Raw genomic sequence first — 16816 nt, forward strand, 5'->3', positions numbered from 1 at the left:
GTGGTTTAAAACTGATACACTAAAACAGCCTTTCATTATGGTGCCTGCTTAGCTAAGGGCCAAATTTTGACGTTTTAGCTGTTATGTATAGTTGTTGTGTTACCGCTGGATTTAATACCATGAATATAAAGAGAGGCTGTGGACACCATGATTTATTATCACGCTGACTTCACTGTCTTCTTTTAATCTGCTTTGGATTGCTGCTGGCTTCTAGATCATATCGATTTGGTCACGTCGTTATACATCAACCAATCAACGGACCTGCTGAGAAGCTTTCTGTAAATGTGGTGCAGCTGGTCTTTACAAAAGCAAGAACTGACTCTTAATTCTCACCTCTTGTGCAGGTCTGCTTGGAGAAACGGTTGGTCGTGGCTCACGAACAGACAGCCGAAAGTGCAGTGCCTGGTAAGGCAGCGGCTTACGGTGAACTCGGCGCTCTGCACCGACAGCTGGGCAACTACGAACAAGCCCTAGCCTGTCTCGAGCGACAGATGGTGCTCGCGGAAGACGATCCATCCGTTCGAGGAGACGCCGCCTGCGGCATGGGCGCTGTCTACCAGGTTATACGCTTTGGCACTGCGTTATGTCCGAGCCACAGGGTGATGCTAATAGTACCATCAAATCAAATCAGATGACATCCTTATTTCCACCATGTATAAATTCACAGATGGCAGAAAATTGAAGAAGAAAGCTGCCAATAGGTGGCCTGACTAGTACGCAGCCCCATGAAATGCTCTAGGAACCTTCATTTCTAGGAACCTAAGATTCTTAATAGTACCAATAGTTTAACCAAAGGCAGTGCTACACACACATTCTCAATATATGATATGCTATGATAAAGATAACTGCAGTGAATTTTTGTTTGCAATCCTGATGTTATCGAGGAAATGATTTATCAGCGTGTAATTTTTGAGAAACGGAGTGAAAATACACGGACGCTTTTAACGTAGAGCAAATTTAGCACTTCAATAATGTGTTTTTGAGCAACTCACAAAGTGCACATTTGATACTAGAATGAGTTGTGAAAGTGCTACTACGCCATGCTGCCATTAATTTTCAAATGCCATTAAGTATAGTACCACATATTATCATTGTGGCTCTGCATGAACAGTACTTACCTATAAAGCACTCAGCAGACATAACATGATTTCTTGTGCCAGTTTTGTATGTGTACAAGTTTTACTCTAATGTAATTTTTCTAGCAGAGCTGATGGGTCACGTACATGGCCACACGATTTCATTGTTATGCTATTGCACTTCCCGCAGGCTATGGGTGATTACGACCAGGCCCTGCATTGGCACCAAATCGACCTGGAGATTGCCGAAGAGACCAACAACATGGCTGCTCAGGGGCGAGCTTATGGAAACCTGGGCATGACGCACGAAGCACTGGGCAACTACGACAAGGCAGTCTCGTTGCAGGAACAGAACCTGAGCATTGCTGCACAGCTGGGTGACAAAGCGGCAAAGGCTGAAGCCTACAGCAGCCTGGGTGAGCGAGTGTGTCATGGCCACTGTCGGCCGGAGGAGTTGCTCTGACCATAATTTTACATCTTGTGGCGTGTGTTGCTAGACTGTTTGTTTTTTTGCCGTCACTTTTGCGCTTTTGTCCATTAATCGTACTATAGTTTTTCTTGTCCAGCACAATTGCTTGCTCACTGTTTATTTCTGTTCGGCCTCTTTCTCCGACATAAGGAATTGAGTAGGTTGGTTGGTTCATGAGGTTTAATGTCCTTAAAGTGATTCAGGCTATGAGAGATGTCAAGGAATTGAGTACTGTCTCAAAAAAGAGAACTAAGATCAAAAGTTGGTGTTAAAGAAAAAGAATGGTGTGGGATTCAGCTGTAGTTGTACCTTAGTTTACAAGCAGAAATATTAGATCAGTGACACTGTCTAAGGAGCATATAGCAGTGCACTTTGGCTGGCCAGTCAACTGAAACAAGGTGGAAAGCTGAGGCTTGCACTGTAGGCCTGCTAGCCATGGTTACATGGCTAGCAGGCCATAGTGCTAGATTCACCGATATAGGTAAAAGGGAAAAGGAGCGTGAAGGAAGCCTGTGTTTATGGTACCGGCAGAAGGTGTGACACTATTTCTTGAGGTAAAGACAAGATGTGGAGGGACATTGGGCCTTAGCCTTCTTTCAAACTGTTTCATTACGACTCCAGAGTTTCGGCCTCATGGGTTAGCACCGGCAGAGCCACTCATTAGTTCTTGGCGGCATTATCCAGTGTGATCTCTAAAACTTGGTCTGTGGCGATCTTCAGGTCGCGTGCACCACGCTCTGGGTCACGTGAGCCAGGCATGCAGCTACCTGCAGCAGGCTCTGCAGGCGTGCGAGCAACTCGGGGGTGGCAAGCGGGAGGAAGAGGCCCGCGTCCGGACACCGGCTCGGCTTGGTCCTGTGGCTCCAAGGCGACCTGGATGGTGCGCAGCAGCAACTGGCCCGCGCTCACGATCTCCTGGAGGCGCTGATGGCTGCCATCTCTCTCGGAGAGCATCGCGGTGCCGACCCGGTCATCGCGGAGTTCCTAGGCGACACGGCACAGGCTCTGCAGGCGAGTTGATGCCCTTGCGTTTCACGCTGGCCTTTCTTGGCTTTCAAACTGAGAAGACCTGGCAGTAGGCTTCTATAACGTAAAGAGGAGAAAGCAATAAGAATTGTCAGACTTTTGGGCTTTATGGGGACAACGTGCCAGATTTCGAAGGAGAGTTATGACTGAACATATGAAGCATGTACATTGAACCTATTTATAAATTTGTGTATGTCCCTAGTTGCTCCCAATACACCATAGACTTAACAGTGGCCTGTTGTGATGTCTAACCAGAATTTAATTTAGAGGTGCATTTTATCCCTTCTCTCTCTGAAATTTGAAAGGCTTGCCAAATGGCACAACTGATCATGCATGAATGTTTCAGGGTGCTATTGGCAACATGCAAGGCACGTTGAGCCATAAGAATTTCCCATAACATTAAGTTCGAGAAATAGTGGGCATGCATGTGTAACACTAAGCTTGCCATTCATTGTATTCTGTGCGTGCATATGCTTTGGGCCCTCAACTGAACCCTTTGCGGTGTGAAACCTTTACCCACCTTTCATACATTCCTATCCAAAACTAAAGAAATCAAAGCTCAAGTGAAATGAGTTTACTTACTCATTTAGAGATGGCACATAATGCAATGAGAAAACCACAAAATCACAAAATCAACCACAAAATAATATTTCGAGCAGTGCATGACCCTGGATCATTGCAGCCGTGTTGCATTGTCGCGAGTGGCCTGACAAAGGACCACAAGCATTTTATAGCGGGCAGGAGGGTTTGGCTTACACTGTGCTAAAGCTGTCTGTCGTCCATTGTTTGCATGTGCAGCGAGTGCTGGTATCCCTGGGCAGACAGGACGAGGCCCTGTTGGTGGCAGAGCGCAGCCACACGCGCTCCTTCGCAGAGCGCGCCCTTGAGACTCGTAGGAGCCCCCTGGCGGCCACCGCCTGCGTGCCCAACAGCCTGACCCTGCTGCTGGAAGTGGTCAACCGGCAGAAGGCCACCGTCCTCTACTTCAGCCTGGCCGCAGGACACCTACTCATCTGGCTCATGGTCCCACACAAAGGTACCTGTTGCACGCTGTTCAGGAACGCTTGCCGTCCATTCTGCTCAGTCATTTCAGCAATTCAGTCTTGATTTTGTTCACTGAGTGTAGACTGCAAAGACAACTTCCTTAAAGGGGTACTGACACGAAAATTTTCGGTTGCCGTTCTTCTTGCATCAAATGAAAGACCAACTACTCAAGAGCCTGGAAAACGTACTGGTAACCATGAGCGCACTCTGAGAAATTAATTACAATGTGTTTTTGAAAGCTCGTTTCGGTTCCTACTGTACCTTAATGTCACGACATGGTATGGGATTCTCGTCATGTGCTCACGCAACATATCGTGACGTTTCCACGGCTGCTCCGCTGTGTGGCTCCATTGGTGATGCACAAGCGACCATTCTGCATGTTTTGGTAACTGACATCATCACGACTAGTCATACTAGCACATGAAGTCGTCAGAATTGACACTGTAGCCTGACGTTACATTGGTGCAGATGTCAGCGGATGCGCCATGCAAAAATTGACTTTAATATCAAAATAACATATCTTGTCATTATTTACTGCAGGGTTTCACTCTTGCTCAGAGCCGTCACTGTATACAGGAGACTTGTATGACGGAGTAAACTAGGCTTCAGAAATTGGTGTCAGTACCCGTTTAAGGCTAGTTGTCTTGCGTACCCATAATTGCATGCAGTTTCTGAGTGCTGAGGCTAGAACACCAATGTAACACTGTACTTTGAATGAGCTATAAATGACCCTGAGGGGTTAAAATGAATCTTGATGGCTCCCATTCATAATTTTGGGGCTGTGAAACTCTACGAACGAGTTCTTTCTGTATCTATGAAATGGAGAGAGCCGTTACTTTTCTTTGGCAGTGAATATCCATCTTCGTTGCACTCAAAGCTGTGTTTTCTGTCTTTGACTATAAAAGTTCTCACTCCCGCGTTGCTCCTCACACCTTGTGCAAGGTTTCCTCAGATGCCAAGAGAAAAAAAAAATGTGTTTTCACTTGCCGACATATCCACTGTGAAAATGAACTAACATCTGTCATCTTCCAAGTCATGTGGTTCATTGCAATTTTGAAAAGAAAAATGCTCTAAACCCTGATAGTGTGATGGGACGTGTTGCTCGACTTTCAGCCATAGTGTTTTTTCTCATTCGAATGATGTTTAGCCTAGCCAACTACATGAAGTTTTTCACTTGGCAAAGTGCCGCTTCTCACCAACCGTTTGTCTACTTTTCTCTTTGTTGCATTCCCATGGCAGTCATGCTAAATGTAAGTAAAATCCGACGCAACACAGGATGCGTGTTTTAGCGTCGCAGTGAGTGGCTTCCTATGTGCACGTCTCACCGCTGTCACGCGTCTTTTTCGACAGGAATAGTGAAGTTCACCGAGACACCCCTGAGTGAAAACCAGTCCGAAGCCCTCCTGCCAGACAAAGATGGCAAGCTTCCAAAGAAAGCTCCCCTCCTGGAGCGCCACTTGTCGGCACTCCGAGAATCGCTCGGCGTTGATCCGGACACCGAGGACGCGTGCCAGAGCCATTGGGATGAAGCCAGCGACCGCTTTGGCCAGGTGGGCACTTTGTTCTCATGCTTTTTATGAAACAAAATCCCTATAACAAAACACTGATATTCAATGCAGTTGTGAGATGCACATTTGAGTGACAGCAGATCCACGTCATTTAGTAAAGGTGCATGATTACTGTTTGAAATCGATGGTTCGATGATAAATTGTCTGCTCAGGAAGAGGCATGATGAGGAAATTAAATCATAAGAAATGCTGACCAAAATGAAAAGTTTTAAAAACAGTAAGGCGTTTCCACTTCCATACGGAAGCCAAAATGTTTTACTGTTTTCAAATTTATTCATTTTAGTTGGCATCTCTTATGTTTGCCTTTTCTCATCATGATTATTGTTTCTACTGCAAGCACTGTTACAAGCATGTGGTAGCATTGATGCGCAGTCTAACTGGTTTATACTTCAAAATAATAAGCTGAACATTGCAGTCTGATATCAGTCATGCATATCACGTGAATATGTTTTCGATGTTGCAGCACATCTAACATCAGTATGCCTCTGTGGTCAGTTTGTGATGCTCATACTCTTCTTTAAACCTTTTCTGTTTAAACTTTTCCTGTTTAAAGGAGCACTGACATCAAATTTCAAAGTCGAGATGTGCCCTTCATTCGAATGCTCGGTATGCATAGGTATCCTTGGCCAAATTTGAATGGCGTCCGTCGCGTGGAAGTAATTTTATTTCGAGGGCAAACAGCGTACGAAAGCTCAACGGAAGATTGATCACGCTGCGACATCGACACTAGTGCTACATAACAAGTGTGATACATTCCGCAAATACCATCCTGAGTGACGATAGGCTAGTAACAATGACGTCGACGATCTGAGTGTATTTATTGTGCCGCCGACGCCAGGCGACGCTCTCACCGGCTCTCACTCCCAGCCAGTGGATCGCCTTGCTGTCCCGATCCGTGCCTGCGATTCATCTTGTCGTATCGACTGATTTGTCGTGTGATCCTCAGCGCGAGTGCGATCAATCGGAGCCACTACGTGCCAGCATGTCGGGGAACCGCTGCGTAGTACGGACCTGCTCGTCGAGGCGTGGAAAAAGCGGAAAGTGCGTGACGTTTCATTGCACGTACGGTAAACGCCAACACGACCACAAGCTATCAAAGTGGAGCTGCCTATAGATAAATATCATCGCTAACAAGTAACACGTATGTAGCGTTATTAGTGAATGTTAGTTCGTCCGTGGACTTCCTTGCGCTAGTGTAATACCGGGTTACTGCAGCCGTAACCGTGAGAGGCCGGATAGGTGGGGCCATCTGGCGGCGGAATGAAGAACCTGGCAAGCACAGAATTGTTATTGTAGAAACCTATCGTATTTTATTTATCCGCTGGTGTACATTCGCTATGCCGATATTCCATAGACCCCTTATTATTCCATAGACCCCTAAAATTATCTGATATAGCTAATTGAGACACACCAGTGAGTATGGCCCAAGCGTGCGTCCCCAGGCACCTCCTCGTTGCTGCTTGGAACGGTGTCCATTTTTGAATTGCTGTTTTGCAAAGGGTCGAAGCGAAAATGATTCGCGACGTCGCGTATTGCGGTGATTCTAAGTTCCAGAATGCCGTCTTCAACACTAGTCGATACTTTTGACGGCGACGACGGCGATGCTGATGACAAGGCACGACTGAACGTGCGCGTCTAGCAGACGAACTTTTAGCCTAGCAGCTGATCCTCACGTCACTCCTTTCTGTGGACAAGTGGTAAACTGGGGCGCGGTCTGGGATTGACCGCGAGGGAGCGCTGCCAGCGCTATGAAATGGCGGGCTTGCCGGCCGTTTTGAATCGTGCTAAATACCGGTGATCTAAATCAATAAAACAGATAGTTATTCGTCCCTCAGTTGCATTTTGGGTCGCGAATCGCTACTAGGGGGTCGGTAACTACTCCTGGATGCAGAAATCTTGACATGCGTAAATTTGATGTCAGTGCTCCTTTAAACTTTTCATAGTAGGCAAAGCTTACCTTGCATATTTTTGTTAAGTTTTGCATCGATATATGCTGCATGTTAATTTCACTTCTTTTTAATGTGATTCCTTATGTAATTAATGTCAATATGGTACTAGAGGCCCAGTTAAGTGACTGTCTAATGTAATCTTTAGGCTTGTGCGAATAGTAAATTTTAGGTCCGAAGCGAATTCGAAGCGAATAGTGATTTGGTCGAATAATTTCGAATTCGAATAGTATATATGACATATTATAAAGAAAAATAAGCCTATTTGTCATGACCCAACTAACCAGCGTAATATTTTTAAAGTTGAAACAAGGCATGTGCATATGTCATTCTTTCCGGTTCAAAGGGAAGTGGAAGCAACTTTCAGTAGTAGCAGGATTTGACTTTCAGTAGAATGCAAGTGATGACCTGTAAAATATGTAACGTTTTAAAATTTACTATAATTTGAGCATAAAAGCCGGTATAACAAGCTTTTAAACTTAAGAAGTGATGAATCGATGTGAGGGTAATATATGTTCATTTAACCTTGAAGTAGGGCTTCGCGGCAGTGCGGATTTCCCCTGGAAAGGTGTATTCACGGTATAGCGCGCCTCCACTGCAGTGAAACCACCTTCACAGGGGGTTACATGCGTTTATATATGTCTATTCGTTCATTTCGAATACTTCGAAATTTTCTAAAATTTAAATCCGTTTCGAAACGAATTCAAATACTGTAATATTCGTTCGAATATTCCAAGTGCTCGAATATTCACACAAGCCTAGTAATTTTTTCCCCAAGCATAATAAGTCATGTGTTGTTAAACAAACATGCAAACAAACAAAAAAAAACAAATGAAAAAGCACTGACTAAATAAATAAACAATATGCAAAATAAAGACTTGAACATGTGGTGTCACACTGACCTTCAGGTGCTGGGGTTTCGGCATGAAATTCAAAAATGAAACTTCAGTCTTCATTTTTCTCTTTTTATAATGAACCTATGGTGATGAAATTAGTGACAACAGAGTTATTAAGGAATAATTTATCAATAAACTATTCTAAACATATTTAGTGTTTTGCTTTTGTGTCCCTGCTTGTTTTGTGATGATAGCCTAGCTAGCATTTTTAGCTCACGCTGTCTAACAGTGTTAATCCGTGGCTATAAAAATGCAAAAACGTGTGCAGGATCCGGAACGCCGAAGCAGTGCGGGTTTCAGCCGCCTGGGCAATCGAAACCACCTCCTCAACAGCTCCAACTACAGCCTGAGCAGCCTGTTCAGTGTTGGCAGCGTCAGCGTCACCTCCGGTCCCGCCAGCCGTGCAGGCAGCATGCGTGCACCGCGACCTCATTGGCCTGGGCCCCCCTCCCTCCACGCACTCTACGAACTGCTCATTGGGCACGCAGAAGAAGAGCTCAGTCGATTTGCGGGTCGCGACCTTCTCATCGTGCCCGACGGCGACCTCTACCTGGTGCCGTTTGCAATGCTGCGTGGAAACGGCTCGACCGAATACCTCTGCGAGAGGTTCAGCCTGACTGTGCTGCCATCACTGTCGGTGCTGCGTGCCTGCCAGCGAGCCAAAGCAGCGAGGCAGCAGCAGCAACACGGACAGCAGCGTGCGGTGGCATTTTCATCAACGGCAGCCGGGGAGCAGCTTATGTCATTGATCGTCGGCAACCCTAAGGTAATTACAGCTGCTACGCTGGCGTGTTCTCTTGGATTCCTTCTCGTCTTGTAAATAAGCAGAACTAGTGTTAGCACACCAGCCACATCGCACGTTTAAAAATTGCAAATGCTTGGGCATAACAAACGTTGATATCACACACACAAGTATGCAGAGGTTGTGGATTGAGGCCCTACCAGTGGAAAGGACTTTTTTTTCCCACATTAATACAATTTTTCATAATTACTACATTATATTAGAAGCAACAAATAATGTCCCCCATGCTTTCCTTCGCTTAGTTGTCTGCTGTGATTCATTTGGTTGTGTCTAACAAAGAGCCCCTTAAATGATTCCCCTTCTGTCGTTCTGTGAATTTAACGAAGCATGAATAAAAATATACTTATAGTATTCACTATATTGGGATGTAGGAAACATATTCTAATGGCTAATAATGGGTGTCACTTTGGTGTACTCTCGTTTATTGATATAAACAGTGCATACACTGCAGTGCAAGAAGAAAGCATGAAAAGCAAAGTTTCGTCTTTTCACGCATCAATCATTCAGTGTGTCTTCTAACTAACTAAACCATTGAACGAACCACCCCAGGTATCGCCCTGCACACTAGAATGGCTTGGTTGTGCGGAGATTCCACATGCTGAACAGGAAGCCGAGATGGTCGCTGAAATTTTGGGTGGCGAGCCTCTGCTGGGTGCCGACGCAACGAAGGAGATGGTGCTCGGAAGGATGGGACAGGCTGAGTGCATCCACATTGCCAGTCACGTGTCTTGGAAGGTGAGAATAACCTTTTTACAGCGGTCGAATAGTAATTGGCTTGGCGGTAATTGGTGCCTACTGCCGCTTACTGGTAATTCTAGTCTCTACTAGTATGCAGAGATACAGTATACTCTCAATAAATGAAAATCCCTTAAATGAAATTGCAGTTAAATTTGCAATAAACAAGTCAATCCGAGTTTAGGAGAACAGCAGCCAACTCTACTGAGGAATGAACCACACTGAAGAGAAAATCGTAGATTGTTTTCCGCTGCCACCAAGAGTAGCGGTGCCATCACAATGACAAATCTTTCAAATCTCCATTGGAATCAGTGACCATGTGATTTGGCAAGCCACAGTGTGATGGCTTCTTTTTTTCTCTCTTTCTTCAGTGAGTTCTCTGTATGGTGGAAGTTGATCGATTAACTTATTGATTGATCGTATGAGTGATTGATTGATTGATTGATTGATTGATTGATTGATTGATTGATTGATTGATTGATTGATTGATTGATTGATTGATTGATTGATTGATTGATTGATTGAATGTGGGTGCTGAGTTTGTGTGTGTTGAGTGACTGAGTGAATGCGAATGTTGAGTTTGTATGTGCGTTTGAGTGAGTGAGTGTAGCTGGTTAGTTGGTTGGCTGGTTGGTTGATTTATCGATTGATTGATTGACCTGCCATACAGCACACCATCAGCACAGATTTTCGTTATGCCCCAAGTGCGTAGTAGGTCGTCTGGACTCCCGACCCTTTTCGGAAGAGAAGCTTTTGGGTGCTTGGGAACATCTAGACCACGCACAACAGAGTTTAAAGTTCCTATTAACGTTTCTATGCGAGACAGGTTTAGATGCTCTTCTTTGGAGCATGTGTTATGGTATAAAAACTGTCCCGCATGTCCTGACCCTGCGCAGGACAGTGTGTACATTGACTCATTGTGGTATACCATAATCACCTATCATCATACCTCCCTCTTTCTCTTTCTCTCCCTTTCCCCTTCACCCCGTGAGGAGTAGCAGGCTAGAAACCTGCTTTCCAGGCCGACCTCTCCTCCTTTCTCGCCATTAAACATCTTCTTCTTCTTCTTATGCCCCATAGGTTCCAGGAATAGTGCTGGCGTCGGGAGCGGAGTTTGCCGAGGATGAAGAAGCGAGCGGGGAAGAGGGAGGGGACGGGGCACGGCCGACGGGAGACGTCCTGCTGACGGCCTCGGACGTGTCTCAGATGCGACTGGTGGCCCGCCTGGTCGTTCTCAGCACGTGCCACACGCGCTCGTCTCACGGCCGAGTGGATGCCCAGTCCCTGGAGACGCTAGCGGGCGCTTTCCTTGCAGCTGGTGCGCACTGCGTCCTCGTGTCACTGTGGCCCGTTCCGGACACTGCACTCAAGATCCTGTTGAGGACTTTCTACTCATCACTCATGCAGGTAATGCCATTGTGTCTATGCATTATATACCGCTTGCAGAAGTTTTCCCAGTATTGTAGGGAGGCCTTAGGTATAGTGCATGATGAGCAGCTTCTGGCAAACTGACGCTTCATTCAAGTGCAAGCGAGTTTTACTCTGCCCATTTATGTATTACAAGTTATGGAAAAGCAGAACATCGTAGGTATGAGTGCCGTTGGTGATGCCATCTTGAGACACATTAAAGTGCATAAATACTATTACTGAAACTATGTGCTAATTATATGCTGGTGAACTATGACAGTTCTCGTTTCTCCTTAGGGAAGTTCACCCCAAATTTGCTTTTTCTTTGTCTATTTTCTTGCTGTGTAGGGCTCGAGAGCCAGTGCTGCCCTTAGCGAGGCCCTGTGCACGATCCAGACAACCAAGCAGTTTGGTCACCCGGCTAACTGGGCCAGCTTCGCGCTGGTCGGTGGGGACGTGCACCTTTCCAACCAAGTAGTGCTCATGGGCCAGGCCCTGGTGGAGCTGCTCAAAACACCCGACAAGTGCCGAGATGCCCTGCGCGTTGTCCTACACCTGGTGAGTGAGGCAATGATGAGACAACCTTTTGTGGAGAGAGGTCCGAAGCTTGCAATAAGGCCACCACCTCTTGGAGCTCTCCACGACCCCGATGTGCTTGATGAGTACGGTGGGAGTGTAGACATTTGGGAGAGTTGGTATGGTTTTATTTGATGAATTGGTAGCACAACACTAACAGAGGCAGAAGAAAGAACGGACACAAGCGAAGGGCAGGAGCGTGCTTGTCTTTGTCTGTTCTTTCTTCAGTCTCTGTTAGTGTTGCGCTATCTATTCATGAAATGAGTATGGTAGCACTGAGTGTTCATGAAGAATTGGCTAGACGTGCACAATAGCCATATACTCGCAGACGGAAGGTGGTGATTGTGACTGCAGTGTTCACATACATACTCCCTCTGGATCTAGGTGCGCAAAGATTGCAAAATTATAGGCATTATAGTTATCATTATTATCACAGTTATTAATAGATGTAAAAATTTATACAAAGGACAAAGGAATATGGAAAAGGAGCAGACTACTTTGGTGTGTCTCTGAATTCACACACCTCTAAAAGGAGAGAAATAACGCCACAAATGTCGACGTTATAATTGTTCCAGGTGGAGAAATCCCTCCAGCGCATCCAGAGGGGTCAGAAGAATGCCATGTACACCAGCCAGAAGTCCATCGAGAGCAAAGTGGGGCCCGTCTCAGGTTGGAAGGAGCTGCTCGTCGCAGTGGGCTTCCGCTTCGAGCCGGCTGCCAACGGACTGCCGGCCTCCGTCTTCTTCCCGCAAGCGGATCCTGGAGAGAGGCTCGTCCAGTGCAGCACTAGTCTCCAGGCACTTCTTGGTGAGCATTGTGTTTCTTCGTTTGTCCCTGTGTTTTCACTGTGTTGTACTCTTTATTGCGCCTATTTATGTCCATTTCACAAAGGAAATCTCTCTTTGTCCTGCACAGGGAGAGAATTAGATCTAAATGCTGTAAAATGAGGATTTAAAATTATCGAGTGACCATCAGGCTTTTGCTGTAATAGTTAGCTCGACCAGTTCATAGGCCGCAGCAATAATTGTTTGGCTCATTTCCTGGCCTGAAGAAAGTGTCACGCGAATTTCTTAAGGCAGTTGTCTTGAACACCTGCATGTTTCACACAAGGATATCTATGCAGTCTTGGCCAAGCTTCACAGCTTAGTTGAAATTTTACTGGCTTGTGCATTACCTGTCCATAAATTGCCCAGGGGAGAACTTTGCAAGACGGTTTTGTTTTTTAAGCCTGCCAAATTTTTCTTCTTGTGCTTGGTTGTAAACACCACAGATGTCACAAGAGTTCAGCTGCTGACACTCTGTCCGTCTTGTAGGTTTCTCTATACTTTGTGTTTTCTGTCATTTTGTTTATTCCTTTCCCTTTTCTTTCTTCCTCTCTTTATCTGTAATTTCAGTTCCCTCCTCCTCCCGAAAGAGTGGGCAGACGTTGTGCCTCTCTCGGTGGCTCTTATCAGCCTGCTCCCTCCCTACTTCCTTTGAGTCCTTGTATAAACACTTGTGTACGGACATCAGAAACAAACATTTCAGTGTTCATCTTTAAGCTGTGTCCCATTAAAAAAAAATATCAAGCTGCTTCCATGGACGAACCCGTTTCATTCTAATGCTGCCTTTCTGGGATCGAATGTGTGCATTGTTGCAAATGGCAGGTGCTCGCTCAACATGGTACCATGTGCACACAGGTTGTTACAGTTGCAACGTACAGCCTGCAAGCACCTATTAAATCTGTCATTATTTTTCATTCTTTTGCTTCAAGGCCTGTCTGTGATCTCCCTGAGTGCCATATCCAAGCTGCTGTCAAGCCCAGAGTATGCAGATGACATCATCGAACTGGTGAGTGTGATCTCTCACACTTGACATTGAGAAAGTACAAGTTTCATACCATGGTTCATTTTGTGAAGCCCGTTTTATAGAAATAAACGTCCAAACATACAATTGAGGCAGGAGTAAAGACAGGATGGCATTGGTTTCATGCTTTGTAGCAACTATACTGTGGAGAAAGTTAACTTGGCAAAGAATAAACACGTGTCAAAGCTGACCTGCTCACGAAGTATGGCCTCTTGGGGAAGAGCTCGCCTAGTTAGCATGAATGTCATTAATCTACCGATAAGTTTATTTGCAGAGTAATACTCGCGTTACCGATGCAGCAAATGAGCTGCTGTCGCAATTCATTTGAAACGTACTTCGATTTCAGTGTTGAAAATACTGGTGTTTGTACCTGCAATCTTCTTTTGTTTGATGTCCAACTCGCTTTTGGCAAGGGTGACGCTTTGGGCTGGGCACTGTGCTCATTTACCAACTTTTTTTCCAGATGCACCAGGTTGTTGGACAGCTGGGAAAGACTGAACAAGACAGCGTCGAGTGCCATGTCAGTGTCAAGCTGTGGAGCGTGCCTGGATGCCACGAGCTGCTTGCCTCATTAGGTAAGTGGCTATGGTTGCAGCTGCGAGATCATCGCATTGTGTTCGCCCATGCACAGTATAACCGTCTTTTCTTAGACTGGATATCATAAATAGTGTCAGGCCAATGGCCCCGCCAGCCTATCTATCTGCCATTAAAGCAGTCACATTTTTCTGTATGCGCAGGTTGACTTGCATCTTGCTATTTCGCCAAGTTACTATGAACAGTTGTGACAGAGATTTTATGTTCTCATCTTGAGTTAAAGTTATGTGCCTGCAGCATAGAGAATGATGTCATTCTCAAATCTCAGAGGCAGTGCCAAAACATTCTATTTGTCAGTCTAGAAACATTGCTGTACCCCATCTTGGAATGAATTAATCTTTTGGTTGCTTCCTTGCCAGTGGCAGTCATATGTAGTTGTACAATCGTTGCATCTTTAAATTAATTTTGGGTGGGCTAGCAAAGTGTGAGTCAGTCCGTACTTGAGCTTTCTTAGTAGTGCAATGAATGGCGTGCCGTAGTGCAAACGCTGCGACGGTTTACTGCTCTGAAGAAAGAAGTTTCCTGTGTGCACATCGACTTCTTCTGGGGCTAAATATTTCTTTTATGTAGTATCACCGCAGTTTTCCTATTGCACCCAAGTTTTTGAATGCGTAGTTTTATCGCTAAACTTACCAAGCTTTCCGAGGCTGTCACTAGAAGTGTCTCTTCTAGTGTTACCTGAGCTATGCAAGCAGTTAGAAAATGCCTGAAATGCTGCTCGCTCAAGAGAGTGGTTTGTTACTATGAGGCAGTGCCATTTTGTGCAGCAAGAATAACAGAAGTTGTTGGTTCACCGATTGATTGATTCATTCATTAATTCATTCATTGCAGGTTTTGACCTCATGGAAGTTGGCAAGGACGAAGTCACGCTAAGAATGGGAAAGCAAGCAAATCGCAGGTCGATTCAGTTTGCTCTCCAAGCTCTCCTTGCTGTATTTGGTGAGTGAAACAGTTTTTGGTGTCCATATTATACTTCATGCTTGTGCATCTGAAAACCAGTGCAAGGCTTGAACAGTTTATGGCAGTTTATAGTCCCACTGTTATGTCTGTTTCTCTATTAAAGCGAAGCAGCTGCAAATGCGTATGTTTTTAGACTTGCAATAGAGAACTGTAGTATGTGGGCCCAATGTGACGGTGCTGTCTAAGTGAGACAGAAGTTCAGGGAACGGTGGGAGCCTGAAGTGATGACAAATTGTGAAACAAAGTATTTTTCATTTTACACATACCGCAAATTATAGTTGAGCCAAAGCAGGAGTAATATACAAAAAAAAAAGGAGAAAAAATAGAAAATTAGTTTGAAAAATACAAGACGTGTTTCACAGTGCTGCATCATGAGTATTATAAATACCAGAGTTTATGCTTGCTCGGGTGACAAAAGATTCTGTCGAAATAGAGGAAGCAGCCACCTCTGGTCGTTTACTTAGGAATGTCATTGGAGCTGACATTTTGACGAAGGGACTTCCAAAAATGCTGCATGTTGCTGCCCGGGTGAGGACAAGCCCTCTTGGCAAAATGCGTGTGAATGAATCTTGTCTTGACCAGAGTTTGTAGAATCAGTAGGAAGCTAGACAAAAGTGTGACAAAACGGCTGTTTATTGCATTTTGAAGAAAAAGGCCCCTTGAATGTTACCAAGAAAATTGAGCTTAGCAGAACTAATATTGAGTGGAATTTTATGCATATGGGGCTGTGTATGCAAGTATAGCAGCCAGCATCTACAGATTGAGATTCACAGAGTGTACTGAGCACTGATGCATACGGTCTCTTTTTCCAGATACTCAAGAAGCGCCAAAGAACCTCAACTTCGACGACTCAAGCGACTTGGACAGCCTGGACAGTGATGCCCGCACCGACTCCTCGCCACCTCCAACGTCAGCGCTCGGCTTTTCCTCCGGTCCCTTGACTAGGCCTCGCCTCGGCCAAGGCACGGGCGCCTTCTCCAATTACGTCAGGGCAAGGGGAGAACCCGACGGTCGCACTGCGCCGGCCTCCGATCAAAAGAACCGTGACAGCGACACCTTCACGCCGAGCCCCGTCAACCCAGTGAGCGCAGCGTACACAAACCTCGTGGGACTCGTTGGATTCAAGCCGTCCAACGCTGCTTTGGTGCAACAAGGAAAGATGCGGACTCTCTACAACAACGACAATTCACCACTCGACGACTCTGGAAAGCGACCGGACAGCTCATCATCCGCTAGCTCCGACTGGGATGCCGGTCAGATGACAGTGCGTCGTCAGAACGGCAACGCCAGTAGCAGCAGCAGCACCAGTGCTCGTGCGGCCACCTCGAGTGAAAACGCAGAAGCGACACCACCGACCGGATCGAGGAAAGCTCCATCGTGTTTCGAGTCCCAGAGCAGCGATTCTGATAGGAACGACTTCTCTCTTGACCGACCGCGTTTTGGAGCGGGAATCTCGCGGCCGCCACCTCCGCCTCTTGCGACGCCAAGGACGAGCCTGGGTGGACAGTCGAAGCAGAGCAGCAGGAGACCGAAGCAGACGACGAGTGCTGAACAACAGGAACCGTGCATCGAGATGAACACGCTGCTGAGCCCCACCTGCAGCAATGGTGAGGGACCTGCGCAGAGGGACAGGAGCATGCGGGACCACATCCTCTCCCATCAGATGCGGCACTTCTCGAGGGCGCCACCAATTTCGGACGTGTACCACGATCGAAACCTGGGCCTTGGTTTGGCACCGTCCCTCTCCAAGATTCTGGCAGACGACGGCGGGAAGTTGCTCTCGGAGCGGGGTGAAGAGAATGGCACGGTCGAAGCGATCCGGTCGAGCTCTCCTCCGCCACTGGTGTCGAGGCGGTGCAAGCCACCACCACC

At 46.2% G+C, this 16816-nt stretch overlaps 1 protein-coding gene across 1 annotated transcript in view; it reads left to right on the forward strand.

Moving 5' to 3' along the window:
- LOC119389833 (tetratricopeptide repeat protein 28-like) overlaps window positions 1–16816 on the forward strand; it is a 103373-nt gene that overhangs the window by 85507 nt on the left and 1050 nt on the right. The window contains 15 exon segments of the mRNA XM_037657230.2: window positions 345–560; window positions 1267–1492; window positions 2266–2381; window positions 2383–2556; window positions 3370–3607; window positions 4966–5165; window positions 8294–8791; window positions 9377–9562; window positions 10643–10969; window positions 11318–11527; window positions 12121–12352; window positions 13299–13375; window positions 13854–13965; window positions 14816–14923; window positions 15757–16815. Coding sequence (XP_037513158.2) covers window positions 345–560; window positions 1267–1492; window positions 2266–2381; window positions 2383–2556; window positions 3370–3607; window positions 4966–5165; window positions 8294–8791; window positions 9377–9562; window positions 10643–10969; window positions 11318–11527; window positions 12121–12352; window positions 13299–13375; window positions 13854–13965; window positions 14816–14923; window positions 15757–16815 — 3979 coding nt within the window.

This window comes from Rhipicephalus sanguineus, chromosome 4 (genome assembly GCF_013339695.2).
Source record: "Rhipicephalus sanguineus isolate Rsan-2018 chromosome 4, BIME_Rsan_1.4, whole genome shotgun sequence".
In the NCBI taxonomy this organism is placed as follows: Eukaryota; Metazoa; Arthropoda; class Arachnida; order Ixodida; family Ixodidae; genus Rhipicephalus; species Rhipicephalus sanguineus.